Below are 20,603 nucleotides of genomic sequence, written 5' to 3'. Positions count from 1 at the left end.
AAAAAGAAAAGAAAAAAAAAGTTTTGTCATCAATGTGTGAATTAATTTTCACGCACAATAAGAAATGGATCCACCAAAACAAAAAAAAAACTCATGAAATTCGATCATCATCATCGTCATTGATGATAATTCCTATTATTATTATCATCAACCCCTGGAAACCCTCCAACTTCGAACACCACCACCACCATCAATACACAATACTGCAACATAAAAACAAAACCCACACACACACAGACACACACACCCATCAAATAATAACTTTTTTCACATAGAATTTGTCATCATTTATTAATACGACAAAACAAAGACATACAGAGAGAGAGAAAGGGAAAAAAACGAACAAAAAAAAAATGAATAGAAAAAAAAGATTGATACGAATAAATTCTGTACAGGAAAATGTCACTGTGTGTGTGTGTCTGTGTTACAAACAACAAAATTGTTCGCCATTCTTGTAGATGATCAAAAAAAAAAAAAATTTTTTTGTTTTGTTTTTGAAACAAAGTTTGACATTTTTTTTTTCTACGGAAAACTGAAACAAAAACAAAACAAAAAAAAAATTCATATATAATCCAGTGCTTTTCATGTCTATCTGTCTGTCTGTCTGTGTGTGTGTGTGTGGATGTAATTAATCATCAGAATAGAAAAAAAAGAAATACATAAAGCAAAAAAAAAGAGTAGGAAGACGAAACAAAACTAAATTCACTAAACGGAATTCAGATTTTTTTAGTTGGACTTCATTATTCATTATTCATATACAATGTATGTTTGTCATAAAACGAAGGTCTTCACATAATTTGATGATGATGATGATGATGATGGTGATGGTATGGCCCGGAAATGGATGGATATGAACAACAACAACAACAAAAATGGCGGCTTAATAGTTGATGATTGCTGGTGTGTGTGTGTGTGTGTGTGTGTTTGTGGCTAGAAAATTTTACAAAATGAATGAGAAAAGAATTTTATAATTTTTTTTTGTTTTGTTTTGTTTTTTTTTTTTGGTACTAATTTATTCATAATCAGAATATTCTATGTTGTTGTTGAAAAAATAAAATTAAAAATAAAAAAAAAAATTTATATTCTCCACAAATCTTCACATTCAACGTCGTGAATGTGAAGATTTTTTATCACTTGAATTTTTATTCTTTGATGATGATGATGATGATGATAATGTTGAATGTTTAAATGAAATTGGATCAATAGCTGATTTAATTTTCTTTTTAACAATATTCTTCATCGATGATGATGATGATGATTTGATACCTGAATTATGATGATCACCACCACCATCACTATCGATTGAACTTTCTGAATGTAAACGTTTACGATGTGAACGTTTTGATTTTGATGTTGATGTCGATGTTAATGATGATGATGATGGATGATGTTGCTGTTGTTTATGATTTGATGATCGACGTTCTTCTTTATCACGTTTTTTTTCCTTTGATGATGATGATGATGATGATGGTTTTGATTTAGATGATGATGATGAATCCATTTTTTCTTTTTCTTTATCTTTCGATGATGTATGGTGATGATGATGATGATGATGTCGATCTTTTTTATCTGATCGATCTTTCTTTTTATCCTTTGATCGTTCTTTATCCTTTTCTTTATCTTTTTTATTATGTCGATGATGATGATTATTATCAGAATCATGTTTCGATTTCGATGATGATGATGATTCTTTTACTTTTTCTTTTAAACTTATTTTTGATTTAAGTTTCATTGTACTACTAGATGATTCTTTATTATATTCACCATCATCATCATCATCATCTTTATGATGATGTTTCGATGATAAATCATCATCTTCTTCTTCTTGTTGTTGTTGTTGTTGTCGTTGTATGGATGATGAACGTTTTCCAAATGAAAATGATACCAACAATTTACCTTGTTCATTTGTTTGTATTACTTTTTTATGTTTACCACCATCACCATCACAACCACCACCACCACCATCACCATTTGGATCATCATCATCTTGATTATCATCATCATTGTCTAGATTATTTACAATATCTTTATCATTGTCATTCATCTTATTGATATCCACATTATTTGATTCATTGATAATAATTTTCTTATTATTCGATTTCATTTTCACTTTATTATTATTATCTGATCGATGAACATTTGATGTTTGGCCTTCATCATTGGCATTGGTAACATCTTCGCTTTCTAAATCGCTATAATCTTCTTGAATTTTTATTTCCACATCTTCTTGAATGTTTCCAAATTTTGCTTCATTACCACTACTACTACTAGTAGTCTTTATTTTCAAACTCTTTGCTGTTGTTGTTGTTGCTTTGTTTGTTAACGATATTTTCTTGCTATTGGACATTACTGGAACTGGCAATTCTTTTAGCGATAAATCTTCTGACAAATCTAGATTAATTAGAAACATTGCAATATAATTAATATAAAGTTTTTCACTAATTTGTTTGTGTTTCTTTTTTTTGTTGTTCAGTCGTGTGTGTGTATATAATTTATATTGAAATATAGGCTTACTTTTGTTATTAACTGTACCAGAATTTTCTTGTTCTTGTCTGTCCAATTCTTTTGCTTGATGTTCATTAATCGAAGCTTGTTCTTTTCCGTTTTCTTCTTCTTCTTCAACAATATTGCCAATGCCTTGAACTGGAACATTTAAAGATGAAAAAGTTGTTGCTGTTGTTGTTGTTGTTTTCGGTTTATCTATCGCTGTTAATGGTTGTTGATGATGTTCATCGACAATGTTCCATTCATTGTTTTTCAATGTATGATGATGATGAGCTTTATTATTCTCAATATCGATTACATTATCAGAAGTAGAAGAACCCAAAGTCTTATTTTTTTCTTCTTCTTTTTCTTCTTTAATCTTCGATTCATCATCATCTTTACTGGATCTTTTATTATTTGAACGTTTACCACCACCACCACCACCACTATTGCCTCTTTTTTCCTCTTCATGATGATGTTTTTTAGTTGATGATGACTTACTGCCACTATGTTCAGCAGAATTTTTCAAAGATTTTTCACTTTTTGAAGACGATTTACTATGATGGCCATAATGATCAGATGAAGATTTCAATGATGATGATGATGATTTTGTTGATGATTTAGATTTATTTTTTGATGATTGTTTACTTCGATCTTTTTCTGATTTTCTATCAACATCATCATTCATAAATTTCTGATTACTAGATGCTGATGATGATTTTGATTCTTTTTTACGAATTTCATTGCTTTTTTTGGATTTTTTCGATTTTATTTTTTGTTCTTTTTTCGATTCAGAAATTGATATATTCGATGAAGTAGATGTGGCACCATCGTTGTCGTCATCGTCGTCGTCGTCAGATGATGATGATGATGATGACGATGACGATGATGAACTGTCATCATCACTACTACTTAAGCTACTTTCACTACTACTGCTGCTACTTGATTCACTTTGATTTTGATTTTTCTTCTTTTTCTTTTGGCTTATGCTATTACTGGATGATGATTTTTCTTTTTTCGAAGATTTTTCCTTAAATCTGTGGCCAGATTTAGAATCACCATGATCTGACAATTTACTCTTAATCGATTTAGATTCTTTGATGATAATTCGTTTGCCATTATCATCATCATCATCGTCGTCACTTGCAACATTATTATCCGAATCATTTTGATGACGTTTATCAACGACATCTAGTTTATCATATTGGCGTTGATCATCATCATCGTCATCATCTTGTAATTTAATATCAATCAAATTGGATTCTATATACATATGGAGGTAGAAAACAAACGAAACAAACAAAAAAAAAAAATAAATGATAAGAAAAACTGATAACAAAAAAAAAAAAAAAGTTAACAAACCTTTCTGGTGAATAAAATCAAAATCATTAATACCGCATACTAAATTCACATCATTTGAATTAGTATATGGATCAGATTTGCCCATTCTTCTATCATCATCCAAATCGATCATTTTTTCACCTACTGCTGCTTCATATTCATCTCTACTATGTCTACGACGATGATGATGGCTAGTAGTAGAATCTTCGTTTCTATTATTGTTGTTGTTGTTGTTGCCATATTTATCAGTTCGACGTTTCAATGATGACGATGATTCATCTTTGTCAGTGATTGTTCGATTCATATGATAGGAAGATTCACGTTTATGGCGTGATGTTGACGAAGACTTATGGCGACTGTCATCATGGCGATTCTTATCATCATGATCATAATGTTCACGGTTTCGTTCTCCATATTCACCTCTAAGGAATTTTTCGATTTTTTTTTTTGGTTCATTTGTAAAAAGTCATACCATTAGATATAAAAAAAATGCTTATTATGGGAAAAAAAATTTTTTTCTTCTAAACAAACCTTTTATCATATTTGGAATAAGAACGTGAACGAGATCTTCGGCTATTATTTCTATTTTGTTGACGATGGCTAACGTGTAGATGATTGTTGCCGCTGTCAAGATATGATGATGATGATTTACTACTACCACCAACATTCGATGCATATCTATTATGATAATGTGATGATGGTGAACGTGATGATCGATGTGGTAAAGGCGATCGATGATGTTGTTGTTGATGTTGTTGATGATGATGATGATGATGACGGCGATCACCATCTCGATTTCTTGATATTGATGATTCATATATTTCACGTGATTCTGAACGTTTAGAACGATGTCGATTTGATGATGATCGTGATGGTGATCGATGTGAACGGATACTCGATGGTGATGAACCTCTTGATGAGATTGATCGTGAACGAGAACGACGATTTCTTTGATGACTAGAAGCAGATGGTGAACGAGATCGACTATGATCTCGTCTTCTATTATCAATCATTATTGAACGTCCAGAACGATCATCATCTCGATAGCGACGAGAACGAGATTCTAATTGTCTATTAAATCGTTCCAATTGATCTTCATAATCATCATATTTACGCGATGATGATGATGATGATGAATAATAAGAATTTTCCATTAATGATCGACCATTTAATGCACTTAATGGATCAAGCCCATTTGGTCCATAGGGAATATGCAATGGATTTAGTGTACCCATACGATTATTTATACCATACATTGTATTATCATACAATGGATTTCTAATCTGTCCACCAAAAAATGGTGGTAAAGGCGGCGGTGGTGGTATCGGTGGCAGACCTAATTGACCTAATCCAGGCAATGGTGGTGGAAATGGAACTGGTGCTGATGTCGAATCTGATTGTATTAGATTTCTATTTTGTGTATGCGATAAACGAGGTGGTAATGGTAACATTCCAGGTGGACGTGGCAATATTGATGACTGTCCACGGCTAGATCGTACACCAATGGGCATTTGATGATTCTGTATAAATATAGAATTAGAAAAAAAATGAAATTTTTTTTTTTTTGGAAAATACATTTGAAAAAAGCAATAAATCACTTACTCTAAATCGATTATTTGAAAAATTTGGATGAAATTGACCAAAAAATGGTGGCGGTGGCAATACATTGCCACCAATCACAGGTAATTGATTCGATGATCCAATTCTATTTGTTGTTGTTGCTGCTGCTGCTGTTGACGATGATGATGATGATGAATCAGAATCATTAATATTAGTATTAGTAGTACTAGTAGTTGGTATTGGATTTTTTTCACTAGAAATGAATGATGATGATGAGAAAAAAAAAATTAATTTCAAATTCCAAACAGAAAAAAATTCATGCAAAATTCACAAACACAAACCTTTTCTTATCATCATCATCATTATGACGTAAAATTTTTCCACTTTCATCTTTTTCATCATCATCATCATTATCATCATCGTTTTTAGTCACTATGGGCTTTTCAATAATTTCATCATCATTTTCTTTTTTGTTCACAATTTGTTCATCATTATCGTCGATTTCATTGTTTGTTTTGCCATCCTCATCATCAGCATTATCGATTTTTTGTTCATCATCCACTTTATTGTCATCTTTTTTCAAAATTGATGATTCTTGATCCATATTCTCATTGCTATCATCCACACCATTATCATCATGATCACCATCACCATTATCATCGATTGATTGATTTGATTGTTGTTGTTGTTGTTGATCAATTTTATTATCATCATCAATTTCAATATTCTTTTTCTTTATGGCCATACGATTATTGAATCCAGTTTCTTTACGAAATTTATCCACCGATAATCGTAGAAAACGATTCGGTATCAAATTATCTGGTGAAACATTTGTTTCATGACAGCTAGGACATTCATGATTATCTGATTCCAACAATAATAATCGTATACCTAGATTTTTGAAAACAAAAAAAAATGAAGAAAAAAAAATAGACAATCATTATGAGTATTTATAAAATGGTGGATATAATGTAGTAAGAAAAAAAAACACAGAAAGGAAATGAACTGAAAAAAAATTTTTCTTCTTCATCGATGTAAAATCATCAGGTTGGAATTATATATATACAAACCGCTTAAGAATCTGTAAATGTTAGGAAACAAAAAAAAAAAAAAAATTTTCTCGCTAAATTTCAAGTTTTTTTTTATTCGTCAAATCATTTTTTTTAGTTTGATGTATCCAGGGATACTCTAAAAAAAAAGAAAATCAACCTGGACAATCACATTTTTGGTCATTTTTTTTTTTTTGGTTTCAGAGGATAAAAAAATGAAATAGTAAAAGAAAAAGTTTTTCACATGTAAAAAAAAAATTTAAATTAAGTTTGGTAAATTATAATAAAATGGATCAATAATCGATATATTGATATATTGAATTTTTGTCCATTACTTGTTTTCTTGAAAAAAATTATTAATTAATCCATAATTAATATAATTATTAATTAAAGTTATATCACAAATCATCATAATTATTATCACACAAATTATCATTTTTTTTGTTTGTTTTTGTTTTCAATAAAATTTGAATAGATAGATTTCGTCGTTGATATGTTGATTATTTGGTTTTTCGTTTCGTTTGTTTCTTCGGTTGTTATATTACGATACATTTTTTAACCAAATTCCGACGCCACCATCATCATCATCATCTGGCTTGGGGTTCTCGTGCCGACGCACACACACACACACCAATCTCTGATCTGCATATCATCATTTTCGACGATTTTTATATGTAAATTTTTTTTTATATCACATTTTGAAGAGAATTTGATGATTCATTTCGATGTTTTTTTTTGTTGATGAAGTGGTAATGATGATGGGAACAGAAAAAATGATTCTTGTTCAATGGGATTATTATCAATCAATATATATGTGTATAAAAGCATTATTGAGAATTTTGAAAAAAATAAAGATTAAAAAGATTTGAATGAATTTTTGTCAAATCAAGTCACATGCTAATATATACTCTACTAAAGAGATAAATAGATTAAATGTGTGTTTAGCAACTACTACTACTACTTTGTTGAATGGGAAATAAAAAAAAGATGATGAAAATAATGATAATGATGATGATGGTGATAATAAATTTAAAGAATATGGATAGAGAATTTTATAATTCATAATAATATTAATAATAATAATAATAAATCGACCAACAAAATTACATTCATCACAGAAACTGTTGCCACAACATGGTACCAATACGGCATCCTGTAATAGATTTTTACAAAGCGAACATTGTAGTTCTTCCGGTATTTCAATTTTTTGTTGCTGTTGTTGTTGTTCACCATTATTGATTTCGTTTTCACTTTCCGAAAATGGTGCCTTTTCTTTTTTCACTACTTTATATGCAACACTGTTGAAAAAGTGAATAAATAAATAAAACAAAATTAATGAAGATATTCTGTTCTGTGGTTAAATATGAAAAAAAAGACTTACTGGTCAATTAACGGTACAGCATATTCTCCATTAGCCGTAATCATTGCTCCTTTTTGTTCAGGTCCAACTGTTATCATAAAACTACGTGGTATGCCCGTACTACGTTTAACATCGATACTATTAGTAGGACAATGTTTAATATAATGTCCTGGTTTTCCACAACGATAACAAGTATAATTAGGTGGTAATGGTCCCATTGGTCCACGTCCTCTTGCATATTTAGATGGATCATAATCTTTGGTTGATTGTGTTAGCATTTCTTTGATTTTATCTTCTTCAGAACCACCACCACCACCACTACCAGCTGTAGTGATGGTAACCAAAGAAGATGATGTTGCCATATTTGATGATGATGTGTTATCCTTTTTTGTTGTTGTTGTTGTTGTTGAAAATCAAAGAATTAATAATTAACCATTCAAAGATTCAGAATTATTATATTTTAACAACTTACAGATTTATTATTTCCACTTGTATTATTGTTTTTATTCCATTTTTTATTCGAATTTGCCACAGGAACACGGGCAACAATCACAGATGTATTTTTAGGTATTAATGTTGCATTATTTTTATACACTAATAATAATCGATAATTGATAAGGTTAATATATTAACATTGATTTGATTATTATTCATATTTATTCACATACCTTCTTTAGTTTGAGCATTGGTAATTTCTAAATCAAGATCGGCACTTTTACCAATTTTTCTTTGTTGCATAATGGATTTTTTCAATTCACCAACAGAAATATGTAGACTATCAAATGTAATTGTATGGGCTTCTTTACCACTTTTGAATTTATAATGAACGGACATCTTTTTTTTTTGTTAATCTTGTTCGGTGGTTATTTGTGTAAACGACCAGAATATGTTGGATTGATGGATGGATACAAACACAAATAACACACACATATATAAACGATGATAATGATGATGATGATAAACACAAAGACGAAATACAACGTATCAAACGAGGTAAACAAACAAACGAAAAAAAATGTGAACTCAGAAATGTCTTTTCTTTTCGAGTGAGTCAAATTTTTTTCGATTTGGAACAATTTCGAATACAGGAAGATATAAAAAAAATGAACGTAGAACGGGTTTTCTTTTTTCTCTTTTTCTTTTTTCTTTCGGTTTTGTAAGCATGTGATTAGAGGCGAAATTAATCGAAAGTCAATATTTTTGTACTTGCTTTCAAAAAAAAAAGTTGATTGATTATGACTAATGAAGACAATGATGATGATGATGACGATGATGAAAATTTAGAATCACAAACAAATCGTTTTTCGATCGCTATAAGCTATAGTTTGCTGTTGAATATAAGAAAGTCTGCTATATATATATTGATCATGAGTAAAAAATAACAAAACAATACCAACACCAACACCAAAAACACGATGACGACGAGTACATTTTGGAAGCCATATTTTCTCACGTTTATAATACGCAAGCACGCAACCACCACCACCACCACCACCAGGATCACAAAAATAATGGAAACACAAAAAAAAGAAAAAAAAAATAGAAAAAACCAGAACACAACAATGAGAGCTCAATATATTGGATATATATATGTGGTGCTGCCACCAACTGGCATAAAATTTTTTTTTCTGTTTTCCCGGAAATTTTCTCCAATTCCAAAAAAAAATGTTGAAAAAAAATTTTCGGAAACTTTTTTTATTTGGTCTTTGGTTTTCGCTGAATCATTTTGATTGGAAAATTCATATGATTTCTTTTTTTTTTTTTTTGGATAAAAAAATTTTCAAATTAGATTAGATTGTTGATGATAATAATCATATATGATATACTTGATGTCATGTCAATATATCATTGAATCAATGAATGTGACTGCAATGCATTCGAAATTTTCGAATTTTCACAGTGATGAAATGTGCAAAACGGTTGCCATTGACAAAATGAAAATGCAGAAAAAAATAAATGAAAACAAAGCAAACATCTGATCAAGAAAAAAAGTCAAATGATTGTTTCTCATGATCATGATCATCATATCATATCATATATCGAATCGTTATCATGTTTTGAATGGATTTTCAATCAATAAATAAATGCTTCGAATCTGAACATTTTAATAAAATGATGATGATGATGAATCTACAATCATATTATCGCCATCAAAAGACAATCCTAAATGGATTTTTTCTATTAATTCAATTATTGATTTTAATGAAAACTATCAATGCATTTAATGATCAACATCAACCAAAACGTATTTGTTATTTATTGATTGAAAATCAACAAAATCATTTAATACCTATTGATCAATTAAAATATTCATTATGTACACATTGGATATTTTCGTTTGCTCACCTGGATGATTATAATGTTAATGTTTCCACATTGATGGATGATTATATACGTAAAGTTATGTCAACAACTAATAATCAAACGGAACAATATTATCTAATATCGATAGGCACAACGGATATGTCGTTTGTTGATAACCCAAAGAAAATTGAAAAGTAAGTATTTCAGTGGTCTATATTTTAACGATTTGAAATTTTTTTTTTTTGCAATTTTCATTTTCAAGATTTATTGATTCAATCATCCAATTAATGGATCGATTTTATTTGGATGGATTCGATTTAGATTGGGAATTTCCTATGCAACGTAAACATCAATTTACATATTTATTACGAATGATTAGATATCGTTTTAAACATAAATTCAATCATCGTGGTAAACCATACATATTGAGCGTGGCATTATCACCGGTTATTTATATTGTTGAAACCAGTTATGATATCCATTCTATTGGCCATCTAGTGGATTTTGTCAACCTAATGACATATGATTTTCATTCACCGAATACAATTCCATATACGAATTTTAATTCACCATTATATGCAAATCAATTGGATAGATTATATTTTGAATATTTTAATACAAATTTTGCCGTTAATTATATGATACAATTGGGATTATTGCCACAGAAAATAATGGTCGGAATACCATTCTATGGTTATAAATATTATCTGGTTAATAAAAATTTTCATAATCTTTATGCATTATCCAATGGTACTGAAGGTAATTTGATATATTGAATATATATGCTGATTGTTTGAATTTTTCTAATTCTGTTTTTGTTTTCACCAAAATTAACTAAATAGTACCAGTAGCATTCAATGAAATTTGCGATGATTTTCTTTTGGATCCAAATACAACCATTGTTTTTGATCATTATTCCAAAGTACCATATGCATATCGTGAATATGAATGGATTACATATGATGATTATGAAAGTATAACAATAAAAGCACAATGGATTATGGATAATCATTTAGGTGGATCAATGACATTTCCATTAAATTATGATGATTATAATGGTGAAAAATGTATTAATAATAAACAACAACAACAACGACAACGACAACGACGACGAAGTAAACATTATCCACTTCAATCCATACTTTTTGATATAATTAATTGAAAACTAAAAACTAAAAAACTAAAAAAAAACAGTTCCAATCCACACCTTTAGATGGCGTTGTCAAGCAACAAACAAAAAAAAATCCAAACATTCGATGAAAGAAAACTTTTTTTTCTTTTGGTTTGTTGAAACGGAAATGGTAAAAATGAAATGAAATGGTGAGCATCCATTTTTCAAAAAAAAGAAAAAAATAAACTCTTGAAATCATGAACCATCATCATTGATTGTCAACTTCTTTTTATCGATAATGATGTCGGTGATGATCAAAATAATCTAATCGCGCATACCGGTTTTTTTTACGATACAGAGAGAGAGAGAGCGAGAAAGAGCAAATACTTGAGAGCGAAATCTCAAAAGATTTCTTATACTATACTACAGAGCAGCAGCTATCCACTCAAAAGAAAAAAATGATGACGACGACGATGATAATAATGATGATGATGATGTAAAACTAAAAAAAATTGATGCATTTCCATTTTCATGTCTACAGTTGCATTTCATTTTTTATCCAATTTTATGACGATATTTTTTTTTTGTTTTGAAATGAATTTTTTTCCTTCTTCTTCTCTCTTGGATCTTGATTGAACAGAACAGAATACAAAAAAAAAACCCAAAAGGTGAAATATATCCAGAATCAAAACAAATTCAAACAAAACAAAACAAACAAACAAAAACGGGAGAATTTTCGGAATTTGAAAATAACGAAACAGACAAAGAATTTTTTCTTCGAATCTGACAAATAAATACAAAAAAAAAAAAAAAAATTCAAGGCGAATTTCAAAGTTTCAAATGTGATTTTTGTTTTCGTTTTTTTTTCTCTTGTGTCATCAATCATCAATCAGTGTTTTTGTTTTTGTTTTTTTTTTCAAATACCCATCTTTTTTTTTGTTTTATCTTATCACATTCATCGATTTCATCGCAACAAATGATCAAATTGTATTGAATTTGAACATATATGAAATATATACAAAACAAAAACAAAAAAAAATTGATAATCATACGATATACGTCATTTACGACACGGACAATTTGTGTTGCTCATCTGCTCCTCCTCCTTCTCCTCCTCTTTTGCTCAATTTGTTCTTTTTTTTTTTTTTTTTTTTTTTTTTTGCTGTATTTTTGTTGCATATATATATACGCTTCGTCGTCGCCATTATTATTTTATTATTATCATCATCATTGATATATATGTATTCGAAAATATTGATTTCGGACACATAAAGAAATTTCTGAAATCAAATGTCATGTTTTTATATATTATTCGTTTTTAAAAATCATCACATCATTTAAATTGACACATTTTTAAATGTTTGTTTGCCTTTTTTTTTTGAAAAAAAACAGTAAAAAAACAAACTTGACACATAGACAAACGAACGAAACAAAACCCAAAATTTTGCAAAAAAAGCACAGATATATTCGAGCATTTCTTTTGTGTTTTGAACATGAGGAATTTTTTTGTTTGTTTGTTTGTTTAGAACAAAAGAAATCTAGAATATAAAAAAAATAGAATTTTGGGAAAATTCGTTACATTCTCGTCATTGTTATAATTCATCATCATTTTATTGATCATTCATCGATCGATCGAAAATCATCATCTAAAAATCGTCATCTTTTATGATAACGAATTGGATTTTTTTAAATTGTGATTTTTTTTATTATCCGTCGTCGTTTTTTTTGATTGGATTCGAGAAAAAAAAAGAAAAATAAGAAATATATTCACATCCATATATATTCTATATATTCATCACAACTTCATTTTTTTTGCCGTTGTTATTGGAACGAGGAATCAATTAGCCAAAAAAAAATTGATAGATAAAACGTGGAAACAAAACAAAACGGAAAAAAAGGATCAATTCAGGTGTTTTTGTGTGTGTGTGTGTGTGTGTTATATAGTGTGTGCTAATCATCTTTATCTTTTTTTTTTGAAAAACAAAAAATCTGGGTAATTATAAAATTAATTTTTTTTTTTAATTATTAATTGATTTATTCGATCACTGAACTTATGCATTTTTTGTTGTTGTTGTTGGAACGATTTTAAAATTTTCCACTCATACACACCCCCTCTTCTTCTTCCTCCTCCTACTACTACTACTACTACTCCTCCTCGAACAGAGAGAGGGAGGGAGGTGCAGATGTGTCTTTTATTTTATCCAAAAGGTTAAATAAAAAAAAAAATATAAAAGGCATCGGCGGGAGTATGATCAATTTTCATTTTGCACATGCGTACTATATAGTACAACAAATTGTATTGTGCTCAATATAATATCGTTGTTGTTGTTGTTGTTTTTTGTCTACGACGTCGATCAAAAATGTATAGTATCTCAATGTGTTGATGACGACTACACTAAACACACACACACACATCGAACGATAAACCATAGTTGCTGATTTTTTTTTTTGTTGAAATAATTTTTTTTAGTTTATAAATGATGATGATGATGATTTAAAGAAAAAAAAAGACGAAGAAATACCCGAAAAAAAAGTGATACATTTTCACTGGCATTCAATGTTTGTTGTTTTTTTTTCACATTTCATGAATGTCTTTTGATCGTCCTTGTTGTTTTTTTTTTTGTTGTTGTTGTTGTTGTTTCGATTCTTTCCATTTTACAATTGATGATGATTGAAATTGAAATTGGCTAATCAGCATTTTTTTTTTATCATGTTTAGAAAAAAAAACATTTAATTATTTTGATACATATCGAATGAAATTGCACACACACACACACACACACAAAAAAATGATCCAGAAAAAAATACAATGAATTGAATCATCAATGAATGAATTTTCTTGGAGCGATATAAACACAATTGATGAAAAGAATCGCAAAAAAACAAACAAACAAATGATGATGAAAATTTAGCCACAAAAACAATATAAAAACAAAAAAAAAATTCATGTGGTGAACAAATCGAAACAAACAAACCAAAAAAAAAGAATATTCCTGGAAAACCGGAACAATCACGAACAAAAAAAATATTTTCGTCAATCATCGCGACATATATATGCTGTGTGACAAAAAAAAACGTTCGAATGAATTTTTGTCTCTCTCTGTGTGGTCACTTTCGCTATCTCTGATTTTTGAATTTGTGGAATATTTATCGATGTGTGTGTGTGTGTGCATTACCTGGGTAAATGAATTTTTTTTTTTTCTATTTGTTCATCATCACCAATTTTTTTTTGTTGTCCAGTGATTTTCAGTTCTTGTGTGTGTGTGTGTGTTTTTTTTACAAGCCTTCGGCCAGCTAATTTAAATTATCAATCAATTTTTCATTATTATTAACGTACAACAACGAATTAATCAACTATAATAATTTAGCTGTTGTTGTTTTTTTGAAATGGATGTTTTCAGACAAAATGTGTCCAAAAAAATATCGATAATTTCCTTTCATACTCCCCCCTCTCATACACTCTTTCTCTCTCTCACTCACACACACACACACGCTCTGTTCCTGTTGGTCTATATTTTTACTATACCAAGATTGGTCTATCTGCGAGTGTGTGTGTGTGTGTGTGTGTATGTGTATTCAAGCTTTGGATACCAATTTTGTAAAAAAAAATATATATATATAGGGGGATGAGAATGAAAACAACAACAAAGAGAAAGGAAATTGAAATTGAATATATGTATATGGTGGTGGTTACCATAGAGACAAAAAAAAAACATCAAAATAGAAAAAACTCGAATCGAATAAATTCGAAATAGTGGTTCAAACAAATTCGAAATAGTGAACAAATCTGATTTGAAAGAAAACAATCCAAAAAAACATTTTTATAAATTAAATGTTTCTGTCGAAAAAAATAAATTCAAAAAAAAAATTGATTTCTACTGCTAAGACACACACACACACTATCTGATAGCATCTGGCTGGACTATTACAAAAAAAAAAAAAAAATTTTTTTTTTTTTTTGATTGCACGAATGAAAAAAAAACAATCAAAATTCCAAATTTAGAGATTATTTGAATCATCATGAATTTAGTGTTTCATTTCTAATTTATTCATCTGACTTATTAATTACTGACATTTTTTTTTAAATTCATTCGTTCGATTCTTTTTTTTTCTTTGTAATCAGAAAATAATATCGCAACAGAGAAGAATCACATCTACAACGGATAAATTTAGTTTGAAAAAAAATAAATTGGACAAAATCAAAAAAAAAATTGATTTTCCTTGATTATTATTTTTTTTTCATATATGGATCAATCGGCAATCATAACGAATACTACTACTACTACTACGAATAGCCAACATAATAAATTAATGATGATGATGTCAACAGATGAAACTGAAGAAGGTGAAATTCTTGAAGATGGTGAAATTGCCGATGATGATGATGATGATGATGATAATAATAATAATGTTAATAATGATTATATTATGAATTCAACAAATATCAACAACAGAGAAGGATTTAAAGAGAATGATTTGATAATGAATAACAATAACAACAACAACAACAACAAGAATGGAATCGGATTAGGTGGAATCCATAATAATAATAATAATAGATTTGGTCCGCCGCCACTACCAATACCATCATCGCAACAATTTTCAGGCTTTCAGGATAGCAGGTTAGATTTTAAATTCATTTTTAATTTAATAATAAATTTAAATATGTCGAAAAACAAAACAAAAAAATTTTTCAAAATTCAATTTTTTTTTAGAGATGAAAAACCTGGATTTTTTTCTTTACCACCACCACCACCACCACCACACCCATCATTACAACCACCATCACAACAACAACAACAATCATTACCACCGAAAGGACCAAAAAGAAAAAAAAGAAATGGTGGTGGTGGTGGTGATCGAGGTAATAGAAAAAGAAAACGTTCAAATAGTCTTGTAATGATGGGTTCTGGTATAGGAATGAAACATAAATTTTCAACATCGCCACCTAATCATTCATTACAACAATCATTAAATGAACCATCGTCATCAACATCATCATCAACTGTTATCATACAGTCATCTTCATCACCATCATCATCATCAACGACTACAAATATTAGCCATCAACGTGATCCATTCGATGTAACACAATATTTGAACGACTCATCATTTGATACTGTCGAACTGTCTGATGAAATAGAATTCAGATTTGAGTTGATTGAATTTGATGTTTTCATGGAAATATTAGGCTGTAAAATCAATGAAGAAAGTGAAGCATTTAAAAACGGTAATGTTCCACAACAAGAAAGATCAAAATTAATGTCGCGAATAGTGAAAATTATGAAAAAATTACATGGCAATGGTATGTAAAAGTTTGGATGCACGTGTCAATCACATGATTTTTGGATTTTTTTTATTGAAACTTTTTTTATTGAATTTTTTTTCAATGTCCTAAACTAATTTTAAATTTTATATCATTATCAGATCCAGATACGGCTCGACGATTTGCTAGACTTAAACGTCGATCGAAAGAAAAACAAAATTCCACAAGTATTGCATCAAAAACTGGTGTGTACAAAACACCATGCCGTTTTTATATGGAAGGCAAATGTCACAAAGGATCCGATTGTCTTTATTCTCACGATGTTGCTATTCCTAAACGTAAAGAATTGTGCAAATTTTACCTACAAGGTTTTTGTGGTATGTCATTTGTAATGAAAGATTTTCATGCTAAAATATATATTGATTTTTTAATAATAATAATAAAAATGTTTGATTCATTTCTTTAGGTAAAGGAGATGATTGTCTTTTTATGCATGGTGAATTTCCATGTAAATTTTTCCATACAAATACTAAATGTTATTCTGGAGAGAATTGTCGATTCAGTCATCAACCACTCACTCCAGAAAGTCGAGAGATACTACGAAGCTATTTAGATTCAGGAACATTTCCAGATGAAGTAAAGCCCTATAGGCCTATTAATAATCCAAATGATTGGATTAAAGATGACGATGATCCAGACTCAAATGATTATGACTATGAAGGTAGAAACTTTTTTTTTGGCTAATGAAATAGATTGTATTAAATTTTTTTTTAAAATTTATTTAGCATTATTATCAAACAAAACTCGAAAAGTTTTACTTGGAGCTCCTACTGAGAAAATGAAAAATTCTCTAGAAACTTGGAAATGGCAACTGGAATTGAAAGAATCTGAACAAGCATACACTGGTTCAAAACGTAATCTATTCAGTATTGATGATGGCCTAACTTTAACAGAGAAACCACCTACACCAAGAATCGAAGAAGATGATGAAGTAATTGAGGCGCACATTCAAAACTATTATAATGATCTACTCGATACAGATGATTATGATGAAATGATACATTTGAAAGAAATTGAAGAATTGGAACAAAAATTGAAACAAGAAGAACAAATACGTAAACAGCAGCCAACACCACTTGAATCGCAAACGGAATTTCCGAATCCTTCGATTGTACCAGCTGCTTCACCATTACAGCAATCGCAATTTAAAGAAGAGCTTAGTGAAGAAGAGAAACGATTGATTGAAGCTTCAATGAAAGATGAAGATCTTCGTATTATGCCTAATCAACCTTTCACACTTCCACCTGCTTTTGGTGGATCACCACAGCCGCCTCCTCAATTATCAATGGCTCAGCCAACCATTTCAGTTGTCGATCAAACAACGCCTCCATATGTAACGAATTTTAATTCTCCTCATCATAATCCATTTGGTTTGCCACAACCATTATTAGATGATTCGAAACCTTTTGGTATTAATAACATGGATCCATCATTATCAAAATTACCAGTTCAACCACAGCCTTCGCAAGATCCAAGATCTCGTGATCCAAGAATTCGTGATCCTCGTCTGAATAATTCAAATCGCTCAGTGCCTAGCATCGTAACAACAGCCACATCTTTAGTAACGAATAGTTCATCCAATTTTAGCATGACTAGCGGTAATGTGATACCAATATCATCGATGCCAACACATCCTACAGTATCTATTGTAACTCAAATGAAACCCGAAAGTAAATCGATCAAATCTAACCCGAATCTAGTCATCAAATACAAATTGATTGGCGTTGAAGTAAATACGATCGATTATTCTGATTATTATGAGTCTTATCAAGCGGATACATCTCTTAAATGTGATCCTCGATTAAAACGATTTTTTGACAATCCATTGCCATCGCCTCGATTCAAATCAAGTAGCAACGCTGTTGAACATCCAGATCATTCTTTGACGGCGCAAGAATCGAATTTTATAAAATCACCAACTGAATCATTTACAACGACGGGACAAAAACTGCCATCACAATCGGCAATAAGCAAATCTTTTTCTTCACAATCATCATCATCATCAACATCAAATAACAGCATGATTTCAAGAGATCCTCGTATGCGTAATCGAATTAATGAAAATGATCTTCGCAATAGCCTGGATACCAAGAATAGCGACAGTAATACAAGTATTATTTCTACAAGCTCTACCGATCAAACCATCACAACAACATCACCATTATCATTAACAACTACGACTACAACTGTGGTGGCTGGAGATTTAGAAACTAATACTGATACTAAATCTCAAAGTAATAGCACAGCATCTGATCAAAATACTCAAAATAATCTGACGGAAGTTGCTAATAAAACTAACGATCGATCGTCGATACCATCATATGCATTGTCGGCATTGCCCACAACTCAATCATTATTTTCATCAGTTACCGGAAGTAGTCTATTGCCATTTGCTAAGCAATCCACAACTGAATCATCATCATCATCATTATTATTGGATTCGAATAATGATAATGACGATGATGATGATGATGATGATGATGAAGATCGACTAAAAGTTGATGAAAATCCTATCGATTCTACTCTTAATGATCGTAAAGTTGAAACAAATATTACATTTGACGAACCATCATCATCGGAAACGAAATTATGGCCAAAAGGAAACAACGTAAGTTTATTATTCTCTTTTGTATTGTTTGTATAAATTAAAATTCAAGTTATATTTATTGTATATGGGAAAAAGTAGTATATGATCGAATCATTCATGAGGCATCGATAAGTAACTTTTATCCATCATATAGTAGTCGTTATATTATGCTAATGATATTCATGATGAGAGAGAGAGAGACTATGTTTGTATTATTTTCATTCTCTTTCTTTAATTTCTAACTTTTTTATTATTCTTTTTACGATTCACTTGCGAGATAGATTGGAAATAATATGATAAATAATGATGTCACAACTACAACGAAAACATTATCTGTGATAGATTCATCTGATTATGAAATGGGAATCGATCTTCGAGTTTCTTCTACTTCATCAAATTTGCTTGATAAAAATATCTCTTTAAATGTGAATCGAATGAACATCCGTTTACCGAAACCGCAATCATCATCATCATCATCATCAATGTTAACCACAACAACAACAATAGATGCAGCTATGACAAATCAAGATGACAATCAAAATAGTAGTAATAATGAATCAGAATCAGAATATGAAAATGAATTAATTATAGCTACTAGTAGTTCTGAAACAGAAGATAATATCCTATTATTGAATTCATCATCATCATTGAATAATAATGATAATGTTGTTGATGATGATGATGAACAACAACAATTACAAAAACATCAACAAAATAATACTGTCAGTAGTTGTGGTAGTAGTGATGATGTATGATCAAAAAAAGAAAAGAAAATAATGTCAACTTTATTATTATAAATTAAGGCCACAATGGATTAACCATCATTTTTTTTCCAATTATCATTGGAAATTTTGATCATCAATATATATACAAATACAAAAAAAAATTATACTTCTAATTCAGAAAAAAAAATAAATGAGACACACACACATACATAAACAATAAGAATTTTTTTTTTTGATTTACCAAGGAAAAAAAATCGAAACTGAATTTTTCTTTTCTTTTTTTTGTTCAAATAATAAAAACAAAATTAACAAATGGATCCAATTGGCAAAATTTTGAACAAAATGGGGCCATCATTTTTTCCCTTTTTTGTGCAATAAATAAAAAAAATGTACATCCAATGAATTCTGAACAACAACAGAATTGTGGAATAAAGAAGCAAAACAAAAAGAAAAAAAAATCATGTCCATTCTCATCGTCATTGTCATTCGTTTTTCGTGAAAACTTTTTTTTTCTCTTGTTTACATTTTTTTTTTCATTTTTATTTGTAATTATTAATAATCAATAATTATTCTCTACTTATGGCCACAAACACACACACACACACGCGCCCACATACAGAATACATACAAATTATTTTAAAAATAAAAATAAAACTAAACCAGTAAATCGGTTTTTCACATAAAAATCAAAATCTTTTACCACCCACCATGCAGGTACTTTTTATAGGTGGAAAGTTTGAAAAAAAAAGAAAATTG

At 29.7% G+C, this 20,603-nt stretch overlaps 3 protein-coding genes across 8 annotated transcripts; 2 read left to right on the top strand and 1 right to left on the bottom strand.

Annotated features, from left to right (window-relative positions):
• Positions 1–262: 262 nt before the first annotated feature.
• snama (something that sticks like glue) lies at positions 263–9,298 on the bottom strand. 2 transcript variants are annotated; one of them, XM_075734672.1, is made up of 11 exons: positions 9,192–9,298; positions 8,463–9,122; positions 8,267–8,388; positions 7,816–8,177; positions 7,542–7,732; positions 5,727–6,276; positions 5,428–5,638; positions 4,357–5,345; positions 3,847–4,247; positions 2,515–3,747; positions 263–2,391 (listed from the first exon to the last, which is right to left on the bottom strand). In XM_075734672.1, the coding sequence occupies exons 2-11, from the start codon at positions 8,626–8,628 to the stop codon at positions 1,103–1,105; spliced, it is 5,514 nt and encodes a 1,837-aa protein (XP_075590787.1). In that variant the 5' UTR covers positions 8,629–9,122; positions 9,192–9,298; the 3' UTR covers positions 263–1,102. The 2 variants fall into 2 exon arrangements, with proteins under 2 accessions (XP_075590787.1, XP_075590788.1); XM_075734673.1 differs by having other exon boundaries at positions 9,188–9,275.
• Positions 9,299–9,754: 456 nt separating this feature from the next.
• On the top strand, positions 9,755–11,473 carry LOC124491069 (chitinase-like protein 3). The gene is made up of 3 exons (XM_047053678.2): positions 9,755–10,292; positions 10,361–10,857; positions 10,941–11,473. Exons 1-3 carry the CDS (start codon positions 9,856–9,858, stop codon positions 11,258–11,260), a joined length of 1,254 nt encoding a protein of 417 aa, XP_046909634.2. The 5' UTR covers positions 9,755–9,855; the 3' UTR covers positions 11,261–11,473.
• Positions 11,474–12,474: 1,001 nt separating this feature from the next.
• On the top strand, positions 12,475–20,533 carry LOC124490666 (uncharacterized). Of its 5 annotated transcripts, none has more exons than XM_075734678.1 (8): positions 12,475–14,389; positions 15,333–15,831; positions 15,925–16,514; positions 16,637–16,852; positions 16,942–17,196; positions 17,261–17,590; positions 17,654–19,143; positions 19,404–20,533. In XM_075734678.1, exons 2-8 carry the CDS (start codon positions 15,455–15,457, stop codon positions 19,875–19,877), a joined length of 3,732 nt encoding a protein of 1,243 aa, XP_075590793.1. In that variant the 5' UTR covers positions 12,475–14,389; positions 15,333–15,454; the 3' UTR covers positions 19,878–20,533. The 5 variants fall into 5 exon arrangements, with proteins under 5 accessions (XP_075590793.1, XP_075590790.1, XP_075590791.1 ...); XM_075734675.1 differs by having other exon boundaries at positions 12,476–13,768; positions 13,928–14,389; positions 17,261–19,143; XM_075734676.1 differs by having other exon boundaries at positions 12,476–13,202; positions 17,261–19,143.
• Positions 20,534–20,603: the final 70 nt, after the last annotated feature.

The sequence above is a fragment of the Dermatophagoides farinae genome, chromosome 10, assembly GCF_024713945.1.
Source record: "Dermatophagoides farinae isolate YC_2012a chromosome 10, ASM2471394v1, whole genome shotgun sequence".
Lineage (NCBI taxonomy): Eukaryota > Metazoa > Arthropoda > Arachnida > Sarcoptiformes > Pyroglyphidae > Dermatophagoides > Dermatophagoides farinae.
The sequence above is the reverse complement of the archived record's forward strand: the minus strand, read 5'-3'. Positions and strand labels throughout refer to the sequence as shown.